Raw genomic sequence first — 25,752 nt, forward strand, 5'->3', positions numbered from 1 at the left:
CAGCAGGCTTTTCAGATTTTGCCCATCCATCACTGTATTCTCTCAAGCATCATGTTGGTTGTCTTTCTTAAAAACTGTACCAGTGTAGTGATGATATAAAATAAATGTGTTTAAAGAAATAAGTTGTTTCCAGTTTTCAGAACTTACCATTTTGGTCATTTTAGTGTTTCCTTTAGAGGGAAAACAATCTACTCAATGGCCTTTAAATCTTTTTGTTTTGAAATAAGATTTACAGAATAGTAAAGACAGCTCAAAGTTCCCACATTCCCTTCACCAAGTTTTCCCTAAAATTAACATCTGACATAACCATTGTACAATTACCAAAACTAAGATATTGTTTAAAAAAAATCATTAAGCTATTAACTTTTATTCAAATGTCACTTGTCAATGAAGTTCATTTTTGTACCAATATCCAATTCATAATACTACACTGCGTTTGTTTCTTTTACCACCTCCCATTTATAAAATTTTCTTAGTTTTTCCTTATCTTTTACGATATCAATATTTTTGAAGAATACCGGACATGTATGTTACGGAATGTCCCTCAATTTGAGTTTGTTTGATGTCTTCCTATGATTAGACAAAGCTTATAAATTTGGGGGAGGGGACTAATAGAGGTGAAGTATACTTCTCAGCGCATCACAGTGTGGGGTGAGATGTGAACGCTGAATGCTTAACTTAGTAAGGTCAGTAACTTACTACTTAGTAAGTAATGCTTGACTAAGGTCAGCAACTTAGTAAGGTCAATAACTTACTACTTAGTAAGTAATGCTTGACTTAGTAAGGTCAGTAACTTAAGTTAGTTGACTTAGTAAGTATCAGCAAGTTTTCCTGCCTTAAAGTTAGTACTCTTCCCTTTCATATTATCTATATTGGTTAAGCAAGAGTCACTAAGCCTAGCACCACTCACCAGAAGAATTAATCTCCATCGCACAGAGAATCAACATGGTTAAAACCACCAAAGCAACTGTACTGAGAGATACTTTGAGAATATACAAGTATAAAGTTTCACCCACCAATTTTAGCCCAGGGACACTATATACATACTACATCACAGAAGCTACTTGATCTTTTTTTGGCCTAAAAATGTCCCCATCAGATCTTACAGATTCTCACAGACCAGCCTACGAATAAGTACAATGGTGAATCTCTTTATGTACACTTCAAAGTAATGTGTTCATACCAAAAACATTAATAATTTAGAATTTGCACGTGATTATCTAAGGGCATAGAGTACACTCATCAAATCTCTATCAAACATGTGTTTTCTTATCTGCTGGGCTACCCACCCTCCAAGAATTCTAGTTCTTCTCTGTTTCCATATCTCTTGTTCAGTCTTGCGGTTGGCTGGATTTCTCTGCAGCTTCTAGACCTTCTCCACAAGTTGACAATCTTCCTTTCTGATTTAGGCAGTGTTATTTGCCTCCAACCTAGTTATCAATTTTGAACATCTAAAACTCAGAACCACACCTAACACCTCAATTTCCCTTGACCTATGAGGAAAGGATTCATCATTTAAAATTATCCATTCCCCTTAAAGGTCAGCATGGGAAACAATCATCTCCATTTTCATACTATTAGATATTTATCCTAATCTTAATTTCTCATAATTAATGTAAATATTAATCATTTTTATTTTAAGAAGGAAAATCAATAAAATGAACTTTAATCAAATTATATTTTCTATTACAATGAATTATACCCAATACACACTAGCTCTTCTGAAAATCAACTTTCTTTTGGAAAATACAAATTTAGATATAGATATAGAGGCTTCTTTAATAACAGAACCTCTAATTCTCTTGAATATATAAGAATACACTAAAATAACCTCATATTACTTTTTTCCATCACCCTCCACTTTTTAACACCTGATTACTTATAGTAACTTTTGCTTTATGATTGCTTTTCCAAAACAATATACTTTCCTGTTACAGTTCTTTTTAACTGCCTGCAACTTTAATACTGGAGTTTTTTCTCTTTCTTTACTCTTAGGATATGTAAGTCTTAGAAAATGTAGTCAGTGAGAACGTGAATGCTACTGTTTTCAGTAAGAGAAACAAAAGTGAGGTACTGAGAAGAAATCTAAGCCCAATTACTACACTTCTACAGTATCATCAAGAAATGCCATTAAGTTTTAACCCTATCTCAATCTCCTATACAGCATGAGTCAGTAAACAAGTAATACAGATACAATATTCTACCCTACTATATTGAACCAATTTTTCCACATTGTCTAGTTCAAAATGAAAGACAAGAAAACCTAACTCTTAAGACCTACTAAATATATGGTGATGTACTTTAAAATTCTGAAGACAAATAACATTTAAAGAGAAATATTTTAAAAATTAACTGAATCAAAATTATAAGCCATTTCTTTTAATCTTAGACTTTAACTCTCATTTGCTACCCGTTTTTAAGGGTGTAAGCTTGAACTGGATTTCTTTTCCATTTGACTTAGATCAAGCACCTTAGAATAAATATTAAAAGTGACCCAGTAAAAGCAGTTATAAAAAAAGAGGGAAAAACATCACATACCGATGAATTTCTATTACTATATTATTTTGCCCTTTAAAGCTTGTTCTTTTTTCTTAAGAGCAGTTTAACTGTAAAGCTATTGCTCCAGAATTCAGATTATCTTTTACACTTTTAAGATCACAGCAACAACACTGAGCCTTAATAGAGGGTCTCTGGGGCACATTTAAGTCTTTAATAACAACAATTTTTCTTTTTTTCTTTAAGTGGGCCTATTTCCATTTAAAAGACTATCACGGTGAGTATTATACTACTTCAGTTCCTTAGAGGAAGATGATTCTCACACAGTTACATACAATCAAAAAACACAGCCTTTCCTTTTAGACAGTGGAGAAAAGGAGGAATGAAAAATGTGTGTAGCTCTCTCATCAAACCATAAAAAACCCTTATAACTTTGACAATAAACATGTTTATCAAGAGGCTCTATCAGATAACATATTCAGAGATGTAGAACAAATAGGGAGTTGCAGGTCCTTTGTCTGCTTCAAATGGACCAGCAAGCTTGGTTACAATGGGATTGGAAGGAAATAAAAATCACATGTTAACTCCCACATAGACTACTAAATTTCCCAGAGAAAAATAAGAAACATAAACTATCCCTGCTCATTTTAATCATCAACAGTGTTACAAATGCATGACTTAGGTCACAAGGACTAGAACTTGTTAATGATTCACTAGTAAAACCATAAAAGTATAGAAAAACAATTCTGTCTTCATATCAAAGAGTAGGACAGTATCACTATACTTGAAATTACAAACTGTCAAGGCAGATTTTTCCTAGAAATAAAAATAAAGAAGTTATTTCACTGAGAACTGGACAATAACTGCTCTTTTTTCATATATAAATTTTTCATGTACGCATAAATTAAATGTCAGCAAATACGTTAAGCTTCACAGAATGAGATTCTGATCCAAATCAGACCACATGATTATAAACTAAAGTTACAAGTTGTTTTTACTTTTGTATATTAAAATTTTGGGGTAGCATTAGGACATTTGTTATATTTCATAACAAAAACTTTATCAACTACATAGTAGGTATAAAACCTTATGATGAAAATTTTTAATTAAAATTTTTCTGACAGATATGAGTTTCATATCTAATTCCATAATTCTCTAAAGAAATCTTAACCTTGCTCCAAAACCATCAGAGATCAAGAGAATAATGAATATTTTGGAAAAGAATATATATGCACACAATATTGCAGGTCATTATTGCTTACAACTAATACTACTTATTTAAATTAACACAGATTTTATTTCTGTCGAGGCCTGTGAATTTCTAAATTCTGTTCTTTCCTAAACAAAATTAGAGGTTCCTCCCCATGAGAACTAGCTAAAGTCATGGAAAATTTTAGCCTTTAAGTTTATCTAGTTGGTGATCACAAGTGCCAACAAAAACCAGGAAAAGAAAAAAGTTTCTTTTCAAGGCAAAAAACAATGCATTCTAAATCCCTAAACCAATATCTAAATCAAACACAGCTCAGGGAATTTACTGAAATTGTGCAAAGAAATTTTTTTCAGCAATGACCAAGAAAATTCTATACCAAAAGCTATAACTAAAACAAAGAAACAAACGAAAAATAATCTACTTTGATAAATAAAAATAGAACCACGATGGAAGTCAAAAGAAATCCAATATAAATACTATAGTGTTAAAACACCAATTTCGAAGAAATTAAAGTAAAGATGAAGGTTTAAAAACTTGCTATTGAACTATGTATATTTTTTCAGACGTAAATGGTAAGCACATCAAGGAAAGTCACAAGATGCAACCACTCCTATCTTTCACAGGGTATAGTAATACCCAGTATCATGTAGTTAAGTATGATTATCAGAAGTATCATTTCTAATCACTATACTCCTTAGTAATGTTCTTTAAAGGAATATGAGGTTTTCATGCATAATACTCAAAGTCTCTTTGAGAATGGCCCCAGATGTCCTTTTTTTTTTTTTTCTCTTCTTTTATTATAGGCATTTCTTGTTTCAGGAATTCAAGTGTTACTATAGATATTACTGTGGTAGAATTTAGGCACTTATTACTAACCTATTTTCTCAAAGGAATGAGCGTCAGGTCCACTATGCCAGTATTTATGGAGTCTGTGACTGTTCAGAGCACCTGGAGCCAATGAAGCTAAACAAGGTCATGAGTTCAAATACCAGGAGAGCCAATTTCCTTTGCTCTATTTCCATCGCTATAATCTTTATCCTAAACCTTAGCCAAACGCCACACAAAAGAGTAACCAGGCTAGAGATCATGGTTGAATCAGCAAAAAGCTACTACTATGACTATAAAAATAACTCAAAAATAAAACCCTTGTTGACTAGTGTCAGGATTTCATTCTTCAAATGTTATTAATTTTGCCAATCTGCAAAGCAAATCCTTAATTACTGCATAAAAAGTTGGTATGCTTGAAAAGACATAAAAGTCTTTTAACTGCCTTAATTCAAAAATAACAATGGTAATAAGTATTATTCCCTAAAATGCCACTGCTTTTACTGGAACAGATTATATTTTTATGTAATCTTTTAATAAAAATCTTGCAACTAAAGTTAAATGTGAGCCCAACAAGGGCACTTTCCAGGATTTTCTTCAGAATCAAAAATCAAATGCTTTTTAGTGAAAGGTCTGTTTTCACCCACGTAGTTTCCTCTCAAAAAAGAAATCCATAGTTTTGTTAAAAATCTGAAGCAACATGATACTTCATTTGACTTTCTAAATGCAGGGCCACTAAGCTTAAATTATTGACAAACAGAACATCATGAACAATATGGAAATGTAATTTAGAATTTCTCAAACTTTGTATGTCTTTGAACAGAAAGCACTGTAAATATACAAAAATCTTTCATTGTTCAGAGTTAGAGGATGTTATTTTATGCCTTTGAGTTTTTCAAGAATTTTTTTTTCACTACTTGCTAATAAAAATGAAACAGTACCAGCCAAAGAATAAATCAGTCTGTAGCAGAGTGGTCTTTGTTTGTACAATATTACTATGCACTCAGTACTTTCCCAATAAATATTAATTGATAATGATGGAAAAGGACTTTATAAGCAGACAAATTAGCATAAATTTGCTGAAAATGTATACAGGAACATTCCAGTCTTCACGAAAAGCATGACATAGAAATTAAACAACTCCTGCACACAGAAAATCTCAGTCTATTGTCAGGCAGCTGTTCAGTCACGAGGAGCAGCAAGCATTTTTCATCATCATCACAGCATTAAATTTCTATTTGCATATGGTGCTGCACAAGGAGACACACACAGATCCATGCTACCCTTATTTGTTATAATTTATAATGATAGTACTGGCAAGAACAAATAAGTACGTTGAAAAAATACATGAGATTAAATAATTATTTGAGGTCCAATAATGTGTGGTGTAAACACAAAATGTGTCAAACACAACTCACAGTAGCAGTAGGGTATTTATTTATAACGTAGACCTCCACTATTTCCCAACGGAATTTAAGGTGTTTCATAAGTGTACTCACATATACCCTTAGAAAAGAGGTACAGTAAGAAAAAGAGAGGCTAAAGTAGAGAAAAATAAATAATGACCCTTCAAGAACCTAGAGAGACAGCTGGGCAGAGTGGCACATGCTGCAAGAGGATTGCCGCAAGTTCAAGGCCTGCTGAGCTACACAGTGAGTTCAAGACCATCCTGAACTACATAGAGAGACTCACTTCAAAAAACCAAAAAAAACAAAGAAAAGAAAAGAAACCTAGAGAAACATAATCAAAATAGTAAAATAAGGTGGAAAAATACAAACGGAATCAGAACTAAGAAGCTAAAAGAAAATTGATTAATTCAAGAAGACAGCATGAAAAACATATTTTTCAAAAATATTTGATTTAGAAAAATAGTGTAAGTTTGTATAGATGGTAAAATTGTGGAGAAAGACAACTGAAATGAGCTGAGCTAAAAAGAGGCAGAATGTGCATTAAAAATACAAGTGATAGTTTTAAGTAATTTTTCCTAATAAAAACCCTGAAAAGACATACAAGTCTATATGTATAAACATTTATTATATAGAAATGAGATTGTAGGGATTTTAGGAACACTTACACATCGATTGATAAAACTGAACCATTCAAATGAAAGCAAAGGCTAACAACTGGCATGCTACTTCTCCTGTGAAATAGAATGTATTTCTAAACTTTCAACTTTTGTTTTATCATTATTAAATACAAGGGCCTTGAAATATTAAAATGGAATATTCTTTAGAACATTTGGCTCTTTAATTCTTTCCCAATGCCAAAAAGACAATGTGGCTTGTAGAGACTTGCATCTACAATGTCCAAAATGCATCCAAGAAGTTTGACCTGAATGGAAATTCCAGACTTAAGAGCAAACACAAACATCCTCCAAAAACTCTTTCAAATTCTTTTCTAGAAGTTTAGGGGGGAAAACAACTTCACTGAAATAACTGTTTTAGTGTCATCTGCAATTATAAAAACTCTAAGAAAACAGATTATAGGTTAACTGAGCAGGTGGGAGAAAAAAATAAATTTTTTAAAAAGTAAGATTAAGAATGATATATCTTGGACCTGCACATTTCAAGCTGTGCAAAATAGTGTACCAACACCCTTGAAAGATAAATCCCATAATAGTCAATCATTCTTTTCCATCCATTTTCTTTTAAGCAGCATACTGACTGACATTAATGGTTCTTTCACAACCTTGCAAAGCAAAGTATTTACTTTGTCCTTGCCAAGAAAAATAAAGTAAAATAAAATAATCCACACACATACAGGAGGGAAGAAAACAATTAGCTTGGCATGAAATGATAAAACAGAAAGCAATGGTGTGAATCTAAACCACCTCACAATTTAAGTGTTTCAGCTATCGATTGGCTAAGTATTTAACAAGTAGCAATAAGCAATGGGGCAGAATCACATTCAGAAAAAAAAATTACTAAAATAATTTGAAAATGCAAGGTATCGGCAAAAATATGGTCTCTTCCACCCACACTTTCCCCAAAGGGCCTATAAGAGGTAACCATTTCCCACCTACAGTACATCTTACAAAGTCCATGTAAATCTGGAAACATTTTTACTGAATTACAATGACTGTTAGTATCCGTTTTCTCAACTAAAGCTGGAGTCCTGAAACAAAAAGGCAAGACAGTATTTTAAGAAACTTTAAATCTGTACTTAACAGCACACAGTAGGTACGTAATATTATTGGCCAAAGGAATATTTTACTGGGGACCATTCTAACTATACAATATGAAGCATTCATTCATTTACACACTTATTCATTCAAGAAGCACTTACTGGGCACCTACTCCGTATCAGGACTTTTTAGAGCTTTCAATGACATACACAGCCCACTGCGGCACGCGTGCCATAGGTTTGTCACCACTGGTCTATGTGCTAGAGACACAACAAAGAGCAAAAGGTAAGTGCCTACCTTCACAAAATCTGCACTGCTATCAGGGGACAGATAGATGACAAGTAAAAAAAGTGTTATAAAGGAAAAAGAATGGAGGGTAACAAGGCCAAGAATAAAAAGGGGATATTGCATCTAAGATGGTTAACAAGGGCTTTCTGAAACACGGTTCTGATTGACCTGAGGGCATGAGCCATGTAACTGTTTCAGAGTTGAAAATTCCTGGCTCTGGAACAGAAGGTACAAATGCAGGAGGATCTGGCATGTCCACGAAACAGAAAAAAAAAAAAAGCAGGGTAATTGGTCTGGTCTACAGTTGGCATGAGGAAGAACAACAGGAAATTCATGAGAGAAATTCAGCATAGTTTAAATACTTTAGCTTTCATTCCATAGGTGATAAAGAAACCACTGAAGGGCTTTGAAGAACTACATATTACCTTTATCTGTGCAGGGAAAGACCGTAAGAACAGAAGTAAGGTAGGAGTACATTCACCCAAACAGGAAAGGAAAATGGTGAGACAACAGAAGAGAACAGGAGTGGCACAGGAGATAACAGCTTCCAGTTCAGAATATATTTTTAAAACAGAGCTAACAAAATTCAATGACAGAATGTTAGACAGGAGGAATAAAAGAAAAGGAGAAGGCAACTTGAAAATATGAAAAATAAATGTATTTATTACCAAGAAAAAATACATCCACTACTATTTGCACACAGTGGTTAAGATTGAAAACGTTCTGAACAAGTTTATAAATTAGAAGGGGAAATAAAATAGGAAGCGGGAGCTCCAGAGAACCCAGTCTGCCCAGGACTGTGACTCGGAATTGTAATATCTCTGTAACTTCATTATCCTCTATGACTGGTCCAGGCTAGCAAGACTTCAGGGCCTCATTCTCAGGTAATAAACTGTGTAACTTTTTTCTCATTGCCATATAAATTAAATCAAATGATTAGATAATAAAGTTGTAGCTCTAAAGATTGTTCTATAACTTAAATGGAGAATAGTCAAATATATATATGAAAAAAACATTAGCAGTTTCTCATTTCTTGAGCATTAAATAACATGTTTCAAGACATTCGATAGAAATGCAATTAATCATAAGAGAACTATAAAACATGCCATTTTATCAAGAAAAAAAAAGATTAGACAAAGGAAAAACAGTAGCATGAACACAACAACAAAAAAATGATAAAAACTGGGGCCAGTGGATAACAGGGTGCAAAACATGATTAAGGAGAAAAAAATGATCAGTAGGAAAAAAAGAGGTTTAAGTCTGCACAGATTAAAAATTTAGAAAAAAAAAGTATCTTTGGGATACTTAAGAAGCACTCAAAAAAATAAAAGTAGAAAAGAATAAGAGAATATATTATTCCAGTGAAGTAAACTTATACCAAATTATAGTCTCACTTCAGTTTATATAAAAAGTTTATTCCAGAGGGAGGAAGAAAGAGACAGAGAAAAGGTAGGGGTGGACCCCTCAGTAGAAAGCATTAAAAACTGTAACAAAAAGGCACAGAAATTGCAGTTTTAATATCAAATACATCAGGTATCTTAATGTGTAATGTGTCACTTTATTTTTAATACTAGAAAGCTATAAAGTTTTAAATATGAATTTCAAAATAGTAAATAGATAATTAAGATTTGTTTCAGGTGCAAAGTTACACTTTTAGCCTTAAAAACGCAGAAGGTATATATTTTATAAAGAATCAGTCTTCAAATAACTTTGGCAACTTCAATAAACAAGTCCTACCAGGCCACAACTGATAGTTCAATACTGACGCCTAGTGGCCATAACATAGAGTAATTCCTTATCAAGTATTTATCCTATGACTTTTATCAACTATATTTGAAACATGGAATGTAAATTACATGAAAACCTAAATTAAAAAGATTTTGTCCTAATTGTGAAAAAATGAAAAAATGGAAACAAAGTCTTTATAAATATGGAAGGGTGTAAGGGGTGAAGGAAGGGAAAGGTATGGGGGAAAAAACAAGAACCAAGATACATCACCTAAAGGTACAAGATCCCAATGATAAATGTGACTATTGTTTGCATTAAATGTAGCAATAAACTTAGTGGGAAAAAACAGATTTTTCCTTACAAACGTCCAGTAAAACACAGGAAAAAGTTATACTTACAAAGTCTCTTAAAAGGATTTTTTTCCATTATTTGCAATTTCTCAAAGCAAAAACCATTGAGCATTTACAGACAGCTTATTCACAATCACAAAGCTAACTGAAATTCTTTCAGAAATACTACTCCAAAAATAGTATGTCAACAAGGTCTTGCTTTGGAATTATATGCGAACAAGTTTATAAATTTCTTTTTTCTAACTTTGTGTTATATACTGAGACTTCAAATATCCAGCCAACTTCAAGTTTTCAATTTAATTTGAAAGCCAGCAAACTACTATCTGAAAATGTTTTATTTCATAAAATAAAACTTTAATCATGATTAAATTTTTTTATACTGAAGGTTGAGCTCAAAGGCCTCTACATTGGGCAGTACCTCCAATGTTTTGTTTTGTTTTGTTTTCCTTTTTTTCTTTTTGGAAACAAGGTCACTCTGGGCTTGAACCTGGGATCCTGTTGCCTCAACCTCTCAGACTGTTGAGATAAGAAAAATGTACCACCATACCTAGTCCTGTGATTGAATTCCTAAAGAATATTTATGTGACTTTATTCATATCATTTAAACTAATATATAGTAAAATGTTAATAAGTTAAAATCAGTTAACCTGCCTGCACTTCCTTCTTTTAAAACCTTTGAGTTGAAAATATTTTTTTACCAAAAAGATTATGCACAGCTAACATTCATCCCTTCTGCAACTGTTCACTGAGTAGCAGTCTACTCTGTGATTACCTCTGTACTCCAAGTCCCAAAAACAGGAATGAACAGGATGGAAAAAGAACCTGAGTATACATTCCAGTGAGGAAGACACATAACACATGCAGACAAATAAGCAATAATTACAGTTTAATTGCTATCATAAATAAAGTAATATGAAAGAGCAATAGGGAAAAAATGGGCTATTTCAAAAAAGAAGGAGAAGAAAGTTCTCTGAACAGGTAATGGCAATGGCTAAAGTGTAAGAATGCATAAAAAGGTATACTAAGTCAGAAGAAAAATATCTAAGGCACTAACAAGAAACCACTATGGGGCCTGGGGATTTAATTCAATGGCACCATGCCTGCCTCACAAGCAGAAGGTCCTGAGTTCAATTCCCAGTACTGAAGAAAAAAGAAAGAAAGAAACCAGTATGTTTAGAATATGGGTTTCTTAGAACAACTTAGTTAAATAAGTTTGTTAAAATTTTTAGAGTAGCCATCGAAAGACTGGAAATATAATCTACAACTTCAGAGTATAAAACTGAATATAAAACACATTTCAATGCAATGGAAACAATAAAATAGAGAATCAAATATTTCCAAAATAATAATCACAATAAGTATGAATAGACTAATCCAGCCAGTAAAATGCATCAATTTATCTGGTGAAGTGTTTTAAGTCTAGCTATATTCAAAAAATAAATAAAATAAAAGCACAGAGGAAGGATAAACATAAAGAATAAAAATAACATGCCATGAAAATATCAACTGTAAGAATGCTAATACCAGATGAATGTTAATATTAAGATTTTTAAACTAAGTAAATTATATACAAGAAACCACACAGACTAAATGAAAAATCACAGCAAGAAACTGACAACCCTTGTTATAATGGGAAGCTTTAGACTGATACATTAAATAAGAATACAGAAGAACAGAATTTACAGACTTGACCTACAAAATTTATAATCATATATGTGTAAATACTTGTGTGTATTAAAACACACATTAAAACAAAGGAGAAAACCTACTGAATCATTTTAATCTACCTTACCAAAAAAGGGCCATAGAACTATGTTAATACGGAAGCTGCAACAAATTTCAAGAGTTAAACTAAAAATAAATGAGTTGAAAAACAGCAAAATAATTCTTATAAATGCCAAAAAACGGTACTGTCTTGATTAATAGAGAAAATTATAATAGAAATTACAAAAGATGTAGAAAAAAAACTACCAAAAAATAGTATAATAAGGCTTATGATACTGTGCTGGTTTTTACAGTACTAATTTTTTAAAAAGAAAAATAAATACTTAATGTACATATCTAAAAAGTAATATAACCCTAAATTTCAAAAATAGGAAAAGAGTAATAAATTTAACAGAAGCTGATAGAGTTTTAAATAAAGCAAAAGTAGTAAAAAGAAACATAGGAATATAATCATATTTCTAGAAAAACAAAGGAGAAAAGAAAAAATTAAATCATAAAAATGCTTAGGATTATTTTTTAAATAAACCCCAAAACAGATGAAATAAAATCATTTATGAGTAACTAAACTGACTTAATAAAAAGGCTATATAAACCAATAAACAGTTTTAAAAACTGAAAATCTCAGGTATCAAAAAGATAGCAAATATAAATAGTTTTGCCGGTGAGTTTTAAGTATGAGAGACCATCCCTTAAATGAACTGAATCAGGAAATAGAAAACTAAGGAATCCATATGTGATGGTAAATCTTGACTGTCAATGAGATTAGCCTGAGTGCTGTTGAGAGGATTAGTAAAGCTCCCTCTTGCCTGTGTCTGAGTCATGCAGGCATGACCTTGGCAACTCTATCTGGCCCCTGGTCCTTTCTGCTTTTGCCCCAGCAAAGGAAAAGCTGCCTAATATACCACTTAACTGATTTTATAAGATTCATTTAACCTTACTTTTAAAATCAAAAAGAAGGTACACACAGAAAATTATATAAACTTATTTCAATCATAAATATAAAACTACTAAAGAAAATACCAGCAAATTAACTCAGCAATGCAAAAAACAATATAACCAAATAAAGTTCTCAGAATTCCAAGAAAGGCTCAACATTTATTTAAACCAATCACATTTAAATATAAAAGAAAAATACACCAGCAAGACTTTCACAATTAATTTCATAATTAATCATGATTTGTTTTGTTTAGACAGGGTCTTGCTATGTAGTTCAGGCGGCCTCTAACTTGCAGTGATCCTCCTCCTTCAACCTTCAGAGTGGTGGATTACAGGTCTGCACTGCCACACCAGATTTAAACATGATTTTAAAAGTACACAAAAGGGCAGGGAGGGGAAAGGAGAATCTGGGGATCTAGCCAGTGGCACCATGCCTGCCTCCCAAGCACAATGTCCTGAGTTCGATCCCTGGCACCAAAAACAAAAAGGGGTCCTGAGTTCGATCTCCAGTACTGCAAAAGCAAATACATAAATACGCAACAAAAATTGTTAACTGAGGAACAGAAAGAAATGTTAATATAATATACAGCTGTACTCAAGGGCCAGGGATGTAGCCCAGTGGTTCTGCTCCTCTGCCTCACAAGCACAAGGTCCCGAGTTCAATCACCAGTACCAAAAAAACCAAAAGTTGCACTCAAAACCAGAAGCAAAGAGCACACCATGATGTTAATATTTCAGAAATATACAAATGTAGGAATAAGTGAAAAATATTCTTGCTATCTTTCCTTCTATTCACACTGCATGTTCTTGCCAAATATTAAGACTGAACTAAAAAAAATTAATAAATGTCTAAATTGTCTTAAATTTCAAATGATATAATTATCAATGCAGTATATAATATGTCAGTAAAACTACCAACAAATTATAAGAACTAATGAGAGCACTAAGCAAGATTGTGATATAATAGCCACATTTAAAACCAGCTATCCTCCTCTATACTTAAGAAACTGATCAGCGATGCCATCAAAGAAAACATCTCACTCCCAGTAGGAAGAAAAACACAAAACATTTAGAAATAAAATTAATAAAACTTGTATAAGATCTTTATATTGACAATTACAAAACATTACTGAACAACACTGTAAGAGATCTTCTCTCTAAATTAATCTATATATTTAATACAATTTGGTCACAATGCCAGCAGAGTGTTCCATGGAGCATGACAAAAGAATTTTATTATAATTTACTAGAAGCTAATAAATAAATAAAAGCTGTAATAATTAGAAAGAATTATATCACCACAGGATAGACAAAGAGATCAGTAGTGAGGCAGAGAAACCAGACAGACAAGATGGGAAACTACATATAGGATAGAAGTTAGCATTTAAATAATAGTAAGAAAAAAAGTATTAAAAAATGATGCTGGGACAAAACTGACTAGTCATATAAAAATAACTTAAATTCTTTTCTCTATATATTTAAAAGTAAAATGTCCTGGGGGAAACTCAAGCCCCTTTTTCCCCCCAATACTGAGGTTTAAACCTAAGGCACTGAGCTACATTCTCAGCACTTTCTTATATTTTATTTTGAGGAAGGGTCTTGCTAAGTCACTATGTTGCCCAGGCTGGGCTTGAAATTTCCATCCATCTGCCTCCAATCTTTAAAACAAGCAAAAGTTATAAACATAGACTCTATATAAGCATAAATGTAACTCAACCAACAAACGTGAAAAGGCTGTCGAAATTCACTAAAAATAAGTAAATAAACACAAGAATGAGTTAACACTTTATACTCATCAGCTTGGCCCCAATTTTAAAGAATTACTACCAGAGTTTTAGGGCAAAAAGCCCAGCTCCAGCATCCCAAAAGATCAGGCTCAACCACTCAATCTAAAGTGCCAATTAAGGAGAGGATCAGGAAAAGGGGTTTAATCAATATGTCCATGCTGGGAATGTCAGATATAAAGATATAAAGGTTCAAGATCTGTCTTGGAGGGGCTGACTGGAACTTTGGGATTTTATAAAAAAGGGAAGCAAGATAAGCGCTAGGAGTCTGCATAGCTACCAGGGTGAGTTACCCTGGTCAAGCTCGGTCCAGTTGACTGATCTCAGCACTCTCTGCAAAGTTCTGGGAGACGCATCATTCCACCGGAAAATGAGGGCTCCTGCCTGAGGGGCAGCCTTGGTTCCCAGGGTAATCATTTCCACTTGGAGAAAGGGAGACCTCAAACAGGGGTCCTCTATGAGGCTCTGCTTTTCCAGATTCTTTTTCTGGAACCCAATTTGACTGCAGTTTTGGAACAATGATTGGAGATTTCTAGGCAACACTCCGGGGAGTCTAGCAAAGGAGGCTGTAAAAAATTGGAAAATTAATGTCCGTGGCAAATCTCCAAAATTACTTTATCAGTCACTTTTTCTCCCTTTTGGCACTGGGGATTGAACCCAGTGCCTTCACAATAAGCTATATCACCAGGGTCCTGCTATATCAGTAAATTGTCCAGAATGCTCTCAAACTTGTGATGGAACTTGTCCTCAGCCCTGAAGAAGAGACAGGATAAATTCACGGCTAATAACTTTGTCCTACCAATGTTTAGACAGACACTTCCTTAAGTGATTAGCATGCCTACATGCAGAGCTGAGCAGGGATGTAGCCCAAAGTTTTAAAGGAATAAAGAAGACAGGTACAAAAATTGAAGTAGAGATGCTAAGCTTCATTCAGGCTTTTTGTTGGGCATTAGCAGCCCCAGCCTCTGAGGCCCTGTTAGAGCACTACTAGTAAGAATAAAGAATATAAGAAAAGAAGCCTGGGATTTAGCTCAGTGGTGCCGCTGCCTGCCTCACAAGCACAAGGAGCCGAGTTCAATCCCCAGTACCAAAAAAATGACTATAGGAAAAAGAGCCACCATAAACCATTGCTGAAATAAATGCGAAGTGTCAGAACCTTTTGGGAAAGTAATTTGGTGACATATATGACAATAAAAGGTATATCAATGACAATAAAATATTAAGTTGGAACTGCATCCACTCGGAGAAATTTTCATGAAGTACTAATGAAAGGAAAAAGCAACATGTAAAAATGTCTGTTAAAATAAAAGCATGCAAAAATCCTATACATAAAGATATCCATAGTTTAAATGTTTATCCATGATAATTGAGAGTACAAAGAATAATATAAATGGACATATTCCCAACCAATAACAATAATTCTATTTTTATTCTGTTTTGTTTGTTTTTAAGGGTTAAAGAAAACTGTAGAGGAGAGAGAGAAATGAGTCATGTAAATAAAAAAATAATAAACTTATATTTTAAATTACTTTCTCATTGCTGAGACAAAACACCCAACACCCGAAGTTAAAGGAGGAAAGGCTTATTTGGCTCACAGTCCTTGCAGTTTCACTCTGTAGTCAGCTGGCTCCAAGGCAGAGGAGAAACAGTCCATGGCAAGGCACACAGGAGGCAGCAAACAGCAGGTCTCCCTTTCCTATTTATCCCCTCCAATCCTTTTGGGTGGACCTACCCACACCCAGGGTGGTCCAACCCATTAACCACATCCAGAACTATGTTAAACCAATCAGTGGACTAATGTACGTACCAAACAGCCTTAATCCCAGTATCATATACCTAGTTCCAGCCTCTGCTCAGAAATGCCACTATAAGCATGAAACTTTGGAGGAACACCTAGATATAACATTTATATTATCAGAGACTAGGCATTTTATGATATGATTACAATTAGTAAAACATCTGAATTTGACAAGGAAATACATTTAATACTAAACAGTATTACAAACATAATAACAATGTCAAAAGAACTATATGAAAAACAAAACTTGTTAAAATAGACTGAAAACAATGTATATAAGATCACAGTTTGTAACATTTGACAAATTTTTGGTAAGTACAATGTTCAAATGTTAGAAATCCAAAATGGTCAAAGTAAGTACAATTAAGAGATAGTGCATCAAAAAACACTAGGTAACAGTAATAATCTGAGATAAAACCCTTTATATAGCATACACCACCAAAACCTAAGCAGTGAGGGAGAAAAGCCCTACTTTGCAAAAGAAAAAAAGTCACACACACAGCTTTACTCTACAAAGAAGGAATACTAGAGCAGAAGTCCTAGAATTTTCCTTTGCTACACACATTTTCCCATGAAGTACAGTAGTAATACATGTGTGGTTACAGCTTTCCTGTTGTGACTGAGTTCTTCTTTTTTTAATTAAGTTTATTGGCATTATTTAGGTATACAGTACAGTTACATTCATCACTGGGATCTTGTACCTTTACATGATGTGTCTTGGTTCTTATTTTTTCCCCCTGTATGGAGTGCTTTCAAGCACTTGATAGTCAAAGTGCTATTACACTGCTGTGCTAATCTCTGCCTACTATATCCTATGGGATCACTTTGTCCACAAAAAGGACTGAATTCTAGAGCTTAGGTCCCAAAGATCAGGAAAACAAGGTGTATCCTCTAGACTTTCCACATATTTTCTATGGGCTGGTGTTTTATTTTTAAACTCTCACTTTTTTGCCAATTCGACTGGTGATTCACAAGGCTAAAGGAGCCTGTTAGGATGATCAATATGAGGGTGATTTGTTAAGTATCTAAAGAAAAGCATCTAATAATATCATGGGGAAAGGGAGGTTTGTACATAAAATAAACACGAGTAAAACTGTAGGGGATTCTATGTAAAATATGGCAGTAAGCTATGGAAAGAAGGGAGCTAAAGTGAATGGCTAGCAAGAGTTTTGTAATCCAGCCTTGGAAAGGTAAGTGAAAGTGTGTTTAAAATCTCCCAGCCTTAGAAAGACTCCTATTTTCCAAAATAGGGAAGTCTAAAATGAAGTCCAGGAGAGGGGATTCATGAGCCAGGTTAGAGTATTTTCCTATGTTTTCCTCTGCTTTCTCACAGAAGTCTCAAGGGTGTGGCTAAAGTTATTTTAAAAATTGTTAAAAAGAACAATATCCTTGGCTTGGAAGCATCTCCCCTAATGAGTCCAAACAGAATACATTAATAAACAGTACCAAGGGTGTTTTTAAGTAGACATATTACTCAGCTTCTCTGGAGACACAATTACAATTCTGTGCAAAAATAAATAGTTACTTCTTCACTAGGTTTTTAAAATTTTGGTGATTATGACAAAAGGCGAAGAAAAATACTGGAAAAATAATAATTACCTTAATTTTCTCCATATGACTTTATTTTATTGATAAGCCTCACTAATCTGGTTTTCTACTCTAACACAGATTGAATGCCACTGATGTCAGCTCTCACCTTAAAAACCCAACAGTTTCTCAGTCTTCGTCACCCTCTATTAAGGTTCTATGTCCTTGCCTGCCAGACTTCCCATGAATCACAGTTCTTTGGGGGTAAAGGGGGTAATGGAAATCGAATGCAAGGCCTTTCCACTGAGCTACCTCCTCAGGCCTTTTTAATTTTTAAAATTTTGAGACAGGATCTTGATAAGTCACTAAGTTGCTCAGGCTGGGCTCAAACTGGTGACCGACCATCCTGCCTCAAAGCACTGGGATTTCAGGTGTGCACCACTATGTCTGGCTACCTTTAAATTTTAAGGCACCTGAATTACCATCTGTCATATGCAAGCATGAAATATTCTTGATGGTACAAGGGGGAATTAGCAATTTAATATGCTACAAAATACTCTGAAAAGCACATATAAATATACACCCAGCATTTACCTCATGGTTTTACATTTTAAGTAATTCAACTGAAAATGAAGAAATACTCAGTTAACATGAAACATTTAATTTAAAAAACAAAAGACTAGTCAGAAATTCCCAATATGTATAAACGAGATTTGATATGAAATTTGAAGCTGCAAAAAGAAATGGAGAGTTTATGCTTACAATATAAGTAGCTTCTATCCAACACTAGCACTCACCAGGAGGACTACCCCTCACAGCATCAAGTTAGGTTACTAGAAGCCCTCTGATAAAAAGGAGATTGTAACAGGAAAACATATTCTAATATTAAGGAAACTTTGTTTACATAATGGTTCAACAAAAACTGAAAACATTTAAATTTGCTTTTAAAAAGTTTAAAATACTAGATCATTCAAAATTAATGAGATATTTGAAAAGAATGTTATTCCACAACGTATATAAAAGTACTCATCTCTCCTAAAGAAGAGACTTCTACTGAGATATCAAAACAGAGTGTTTAAAATATGATATATGAGACTTGATGGTTAGTGAAGAGCTTACTAAATTAAAATCCAGCATTCATCTGACTTCAGTAGTATGAGCATTTGTGGCTCAAAATAGGAACTGGATTCCATAGTGCACATGGCCCTAGTATTCAGATCAAGAGAAAAGCAACAGAAAAGAGTGAACAATTCTTAAAAACTTTAAAAAAGGAGAATGGCTTTCTCTTGTCCAATTTCCACCTATTAACACTGTTTTTTGTTAAATGGGAACAAAGTTCCCTGGACTTAAGAACTTCTTTAGATCACCAAAAAGCAGCAGGTTTCAACCAAAACCACAAACTGCTTCCTTGTAATATGACATTGCACCTAGGAAAACTTTGACTGGGATTTTTAATGAATTCTCCCAATTCTTAATAACTTTCATGTGTCATAATTTTCACTAACATTGAAATACATATTTTGAAGAAACAAAAGAGCATAATGCCTAAAAGTCAGCACCTATTTACTTACCTATGGATTCAATTTCTCACTACAGCAAGAAGAAAAATACATATCATCATACAGTATAAGAATTTCCATAAGGATTTTTAATATGAAAAAGAAAACAAAGCATCTTCTTTCCTTAAACATGACCTTTTCAGATAAGAAATTTAACTTGGAAGCAGAAAAATGCCTAAATTAATCTTTTCCAGTTTCCACAGCAGTTTATAATCCAAACCACCTTTTAAAAACATATAGGTCATTGCTTATATTAAAGTGACAAAATATGAAATTAAACATTTCTTATTAACAGTGATCCTCTATTGTATTGTCAGAGATGGAATTCCAAATCACAGCCCTAGCTTTTAGTCAAATTGACAATTACAATGCAAATACTGAGGCTTGGTTTCTCAAGAATAGGGGTGGGAAGCAATCTTCCTTCCCTCTTTCTTTGTAATTTTGTGCATTCTGCAAAGAGAGAAAAAAATAAGTACAGAAAATTTCTCTAATTTTCTCTTGCAAAAAAGAACAATTGTCTCTTCAGTACTATTCTTATGCCTATCTGATGCAATCTACTTTGAGAATAAATGTATAAAAATCAAGGTGAAAAGAAGATACCCACATGCTGTATCTAATTATTCAACAAAATATCCTCTTGTAATTAATTACCAACTAACAAGGGTATGCCTCCTTTTGTGAAATGGAAAAAAATGGAATTGCTAAAATGAAAAGCAGATATTTTTTCAACTAACATAATTTCAGGGTTGCAATTTTTGTTCCTAATTTTGAATTGGCAGCGTCTCTTAATATTTAAAAAACTGTCAACTGATAAAAGCTAATACTCTGAAAGTACACATTAGTATATCTTTAGAAATTTTAGGAAAAAAAACATCGTTTAAAAAAGTTTTTCATTTGTATTTAATCTTTTGGTTTTCTTTTTGTTTTTAATTTTTATACTTTATATATAGATCTAAGAAACAAAGGAAATTAGTCTACACCACACCAAGTTCTTCCTTACAAAAACAGTCCATAAATGTAAAACAAAAAAATGGATCTTTTAAAAATTACTATTTTCACTTACAGTAATAATTGTTTCAGGTAAGAATCAAAACAGATACTAAAAGTATTATGTGATAGTATGATTTTAAAAGAAACAGTATTTTCAACTCTCAAACAGTTTCCTCATTAAAAAAAAAGGGACTTAAAAGATTAACAGTAACTGTATAGCAAATAAATCTAACAGCCAACATCATAACCAAGTGTTCAACATTCACCACTAATGTGACCAATCAACATAACATAACTTCTGATACGATACTTTGGCAAGGATAGAACAGCAGTTATCTTGGTCTCCTGCCAAAAGTCTCTAACCCGAATTCAGTCTTAAAGAAATATCAATAAGTCCAACATGAAACACATCCTATAAAATAAATTGCTAAGACCTGCAAAGTCATCACAAATGACAACTGAAAAACTGTTCCAGGTTAAAGGAGACTAAAGAGAGATAATTAAATGCCATGTCTAAATCTGGATGCTTAACCAGAAAACATTGATGACAAAATCTGCATAACCTATAGATTAAATGATGCTATTGTACTGACGTTGACTTCCTGATTTTATACTTTAATTAGGGAAGAAAACATATATAACAAATTCCTTAAATGTAAAAGTATTTATTTTACATCTGCAACTTTCTCAAAAATGTCTCTGAACAAAATTGTTCTAATTTTAAACTTTATCATAAATCTAAAATTTATAAACAGTGTAGTACCTACCTGAAGGGTAACACTCTCCATTTTGAGTTTCATAATAAACTAATTCAGGGATTAGCAGAATTCTTCTACAAAGGGCCAAACTGTTAATACTTTAGGCCAATGGGCCATACATTTTCTGTCATTATTATTCAACACTCTCATTGTGCTATAAAAGCACACAGGGATAATACACAAATAAAAAGAATGGTTGTTCTCCAATAAAATTGTAGTTACCGAAATAGTCAGATTTGGCTTTTGGGCCACAATTTAATGACCCCCCCCCAAGTCTAGTCCATGCCCCAAAACAATTAAGCAGAGCAATTTTATTTTCAATGTTCTATGAGCACATGTCAGACACTATGTTAAGTGCATGACTAGCATTAATTCATTTTTGTTTGCACTAATTTGGTTATATAAACATTATTATTATGTCCATTATCCACAAAGGAAAATAGGGCCTAAAGGAGTTTAAAAACTTGGCTGGGGTCACAAAGACAGCAAGTATCAAACAAGGTAGGTCTGATTCTACACAATGAGCTTAACCAATATTCTATACTACTTCTTATATGGGGTTAAATTATACTGTCAGGTACAACAACTAAAGAAGTACAACTATTTAAACAATGGTTAAATAATTACCCAAATTCAAGATTTATACTCCAACAAAGTGCTTCTTACAAACCTCCTGTAGCTGTAAGGACATCAATCCCAATTGATCCTGGCGTCTTTCCACCAGCTCTCTTTCTGTACGCATCTCTCTTTCTATTTCCTGAAGCCTCCGCTCCACTCGATCTGAAACCTCAATATGAGTAATGGCAAACAATAACATGATAAAGCTCATAAGAGACTAAATTGGGGCAATAGCTTATGTCAGATACATCACTGCCTGCAGCATTTAATTTGCACATATTTGTAGTGCCCTGTTTAATGACACTATTATGAAATATCTGACATCAAAATCAAAGTCACAAAAGACAGCAATCATTGCTTTTTAAGTAATCTACACCTGGAATTAAATAACAGGCTGCAAGTTTTCCAAACTACAATACAGTATTTCAACTGCTCAAAGTTAAAAATAATATAGTGGAAAAGAGTGCCCTCTGGTGATTTAGGAGGAAAATACCAACATTGACAATAAACTGTATTTATTATCCAATTAATGATAAAATGTTCTATCCATTTAGTTATTTTTCACTATAATCTTTAGTATGACCTGCTTAGGAAGTTTTGATGTTTATGTGCAACAAGTAATTAAAGGGGAATTTCACTGGTTTGTCAATCTTTTCAATGATGATCTATGGAAAATAAATGAACTACAAAAGATCAAAAATAATTTCAAACTGAAATATGTTTGAAGCATTCATTTTTTCCCTTGACACAGACTGTCCTTACCAAAAGCTGTGCAAATTCTAACACATTTCATATATATACTTACATAGCCCCCAAATAAAATTTACACTTTTCAACAATCTGTATGTTTGGTGCAAGAGGATACATACACCAAATACAAGATATTACGTATTCATTTCAATGAAGCAATAAATACAGCTCTCTTATAAACAAATCTTTTGCCACCAATTCTGTGTTTGACAAAAAGACAAGAATGATCTGGTAATGAGGAACTTATCGTAATGTTGAGAATTTTCTAAAATAGTTTGTGTGATGGTTAAATAGCTCAGTAAATATACTAAAAATCACTGATTGCACATTCAAAGTAGACTAATTTCATGCTATAGTACAGCCAAATCAAATTGTTTTTCAAAAAGACAAAAACTCTATTTTAATTAGTTAATAAATATTAAGTCAAAAATGTTCTTTAAAAAAATTAGCAGTTTATACTTACTAAGACTGACAAGTCTTGTGGATTTAATTTCTAGTGGAGAACAATTTTTCTAGTAGAAAACTTTAAAAGAACTAGATATACCTGCTAAGGTATTCACAGTGCTTTAATAAAAACTCTATTCATCAGCAAATAGCTCCTAATTTATCCTAGTAATCAACTGCAATACTACAAGTTACTATTGCATCAAAATAAATACAGCACATGCTGTAAGCCACAATAAATATTAAATAACACTGTGCATTCATTTTTACAAAATAAAAATATTTGTATTGTTCATTAACTAAAAAGATTTATAGCTGGGCCCCAATCCACCACAGGAAGGAGAGCCACACCTTATCCCGCCCCAGCAGCCATCACTCCAGCACCAGGAAGGTAGTCGTGCGGGCGGCCCTGAACCCCCATAACTCCCCTTACACCCCCACCCCCACCCCGCGAACGCACTTAGGGTTCTTTGGACCCACTCTGCAGAGGCAGAGGTGGTCATCAAGGGTATTTTTCTGAGTTCCCAACTTTGAACATCTTTAAAGAAAGGGTGTGGGAAACCTGTAGGAGAACGGTATGGAGTTCAACCATTCAGAAGGTTGGGGAACTCAATCTGGGCCTTGCAGCCCGAGGTCAGTCAGTGTCATGGGGTTCAGCCATCAGCTAACTGAGACCAGGGGTCTTGCATCCTCGCTCTGTCTGAGCCATTAAATGGTAAATACACTATATTGAAAGTTTGTTCACTGCAGACATGTTCTGGACTGCTTCTTGATTTCAATTTAATTCAAATGATTTAAGGGTGATAGACTAGTGACTACCACAGGTGGTCAGTTTCCAAGTTTTGCTTGATCTTAATGTGTTGCTGATTGTATCAGTTGAGATAAAGCATTGCCGTTGATTTGATGCGCTGTTTTCTCTGATGTTATGAAGATGAGAATGTCTGTGGATCATTAGAGACAAAGAAGCTAGGGCATAACTATATCAGGAAGATTGAGTGATAACCCAGAGATTAAACCAAGGACAGCTGACAACAAAAATAAAAATGAGAAAACACTTAAGCAAGACACAAAGACAGACTTCCAGTTCACCAATGTCAAACAGTAGGGCAAATGAGGATGAAATGGCTGATAGTGAACCACCAGGACACCCTGAACTCAAAGCACAGGAAGTAACCAAACAGATCAATCAGGCTCTAGAAAAATTCAAAACAGAAATAATTTCCCAGATAACCATAAAGATAGTGAGCAAAATGGAAGTCGTGATTCGAGACTCTAGAGCAGAAACTGACAAAAAAATAGATGAGCTCAGGACCATGATAAGAAGCCATGAAGGCCCAACATAACAAAGAAATGGAAAAAATAAACACCCAACATAGGAAAGAAATGGAATCCATAAAACAGATTCAAACAGATATCCAGGAGATTAAACACTCCATTGAAAGTGTACACAACAGAATAGAAGAATGTGAAGATAGACTCTCAGATATAGAAGATAAGATTGCAGTCAGTGACCATGAAAAGAGAGGTCTCTTAAAAACAGAGATCATGAGAAATCAATCCAACAACTCTTAGATGATGCAAAGAAGAATAACATAAGACTGATAGGAATACATGAAGTGGCAGGAGAAAATATAAATGACTTAAAAAAGCTGTTTGCAGAATTAATGACAGAAAACTTCCCAAACAGAGGGGAATAATCTGACATTCAGATAATTGAAGCATATAGGACCCCAACTAGCTACAATCAAAAAAAATCTACACCTAGACATATAATAATCAAGATCCCAGAAACCCAACAGAAGAACAAAATACTACAAGGAGTAAGAGAAAAGAAACAAATCACGTGCAAAGGAAAGCCCATCAGAATCACAGCAGACTTTTCAACACAAACCCTTGGGGCAAGGAGAGCCTGGAATGAGATATTTCAAGTACTAAAAGAGAACAACCTCCAACCTAGACTGATGTATCCTGCAAAACTCTCTTTCAAAATGGATGGGGAAATAAGACACTTCCATGACAAAGAACACCTGAGAAACTACATGAATACCAAACCAGCACTATAAGGAATTTTAAACAAGATCCTAGAAGGCAATGAAGGCAACACCATGAGGCCTAACAGAGCAAATCAAATAGGCAAGGCAAGAAACTAAAAGAAGGTGAAAAAGTAAAAAGAGTCAACAAAAGGCCAATAACATGTCAATAATAAATCAGTACATATCAGTTATAACCATCAATGCCAATGGCCTCAACTCACCAATCAAGAGAAATAGACTGGCAAAATGGAATAAGAAGCAAAATCCAACAATATGTTGTATAAAAGAAACACACCTAGTGCAAAAAGAAGCCCACAGACTGAAAGTGAAAGGATAGAAAACAATTATCCATGTGACAGGAGCCCAGAAAAAAAGAGGAGTAGCAATCTTATTTGCAGACAAAGCAAATTTCAAACCAAAACTGATTCTAGTATTATTGATGTAGGACATTAGTATATCATACCTCTGTGAATATAAAATATCTTGTACCTGCTTTATGATACACAGTAGTGACTGTGCTTTATCAGAGCTACAGTTAATGATATTACTCTAGAATGTTCTCTTTCCAGATGAAGATTAAGATGCTAATTAAAAAAATGGTGCCAGGTACCACAACAGCAACAGAACTTTGCTGTTTTCTGGATATTATTCTTTTCTTTGTTTTGTTTTTTTTGTTTTGTTTTGTTTTTTTGAATGGAATGTGCTGAATGTCTATAATTTTGTTCAGATGACTGCAGAACCTGGAAAAGCTGTTGCTGCTATCGATACATAACATACTGCTATTATTAGTCTTTTTATGTAAATATAAA

At 33.6% G+C, this 25,752-nt stretch overlaps 1 protein-coding gene across 1 annotated transcript in view; it reads right to left on the reverse strand.

The window, feature by feature from the left end:
* Positions 1 to 25,752, reverse strand: part of Cep128 (centrosomal protein 128) — a 410,341-nt gene that overhangs the window by 323,810 nt on the left and 60,779 nt on the right. The window contains exon 10 of the mRNA XM_033766889.1: positions 21,769 to 21,885. Within this exon, the coding sequence (XP_033622780.1) occupies positions 21,769 to 21,885 (117 nt within the window). The remainder of the gene's footprint in view (positions 1 to 21,768; positions 21,886 to 25,752) is intronic.

This window comes from Fukomys damarensis, unplaced genomic scaffold, assembly GCF_012274545.1.
Source record: "Fukomys damarensis isolate Sample0158 unplaced genomic scaffold, DMR_v1.0_HiC HiC_scaffold_21, whole genome shotgun sequence".
NCBI lineage: Eukaryota > Metazoa > Chordata > Mammalia > Rodentia > Bathyergidae > Fukomys > Fukomys damarensis.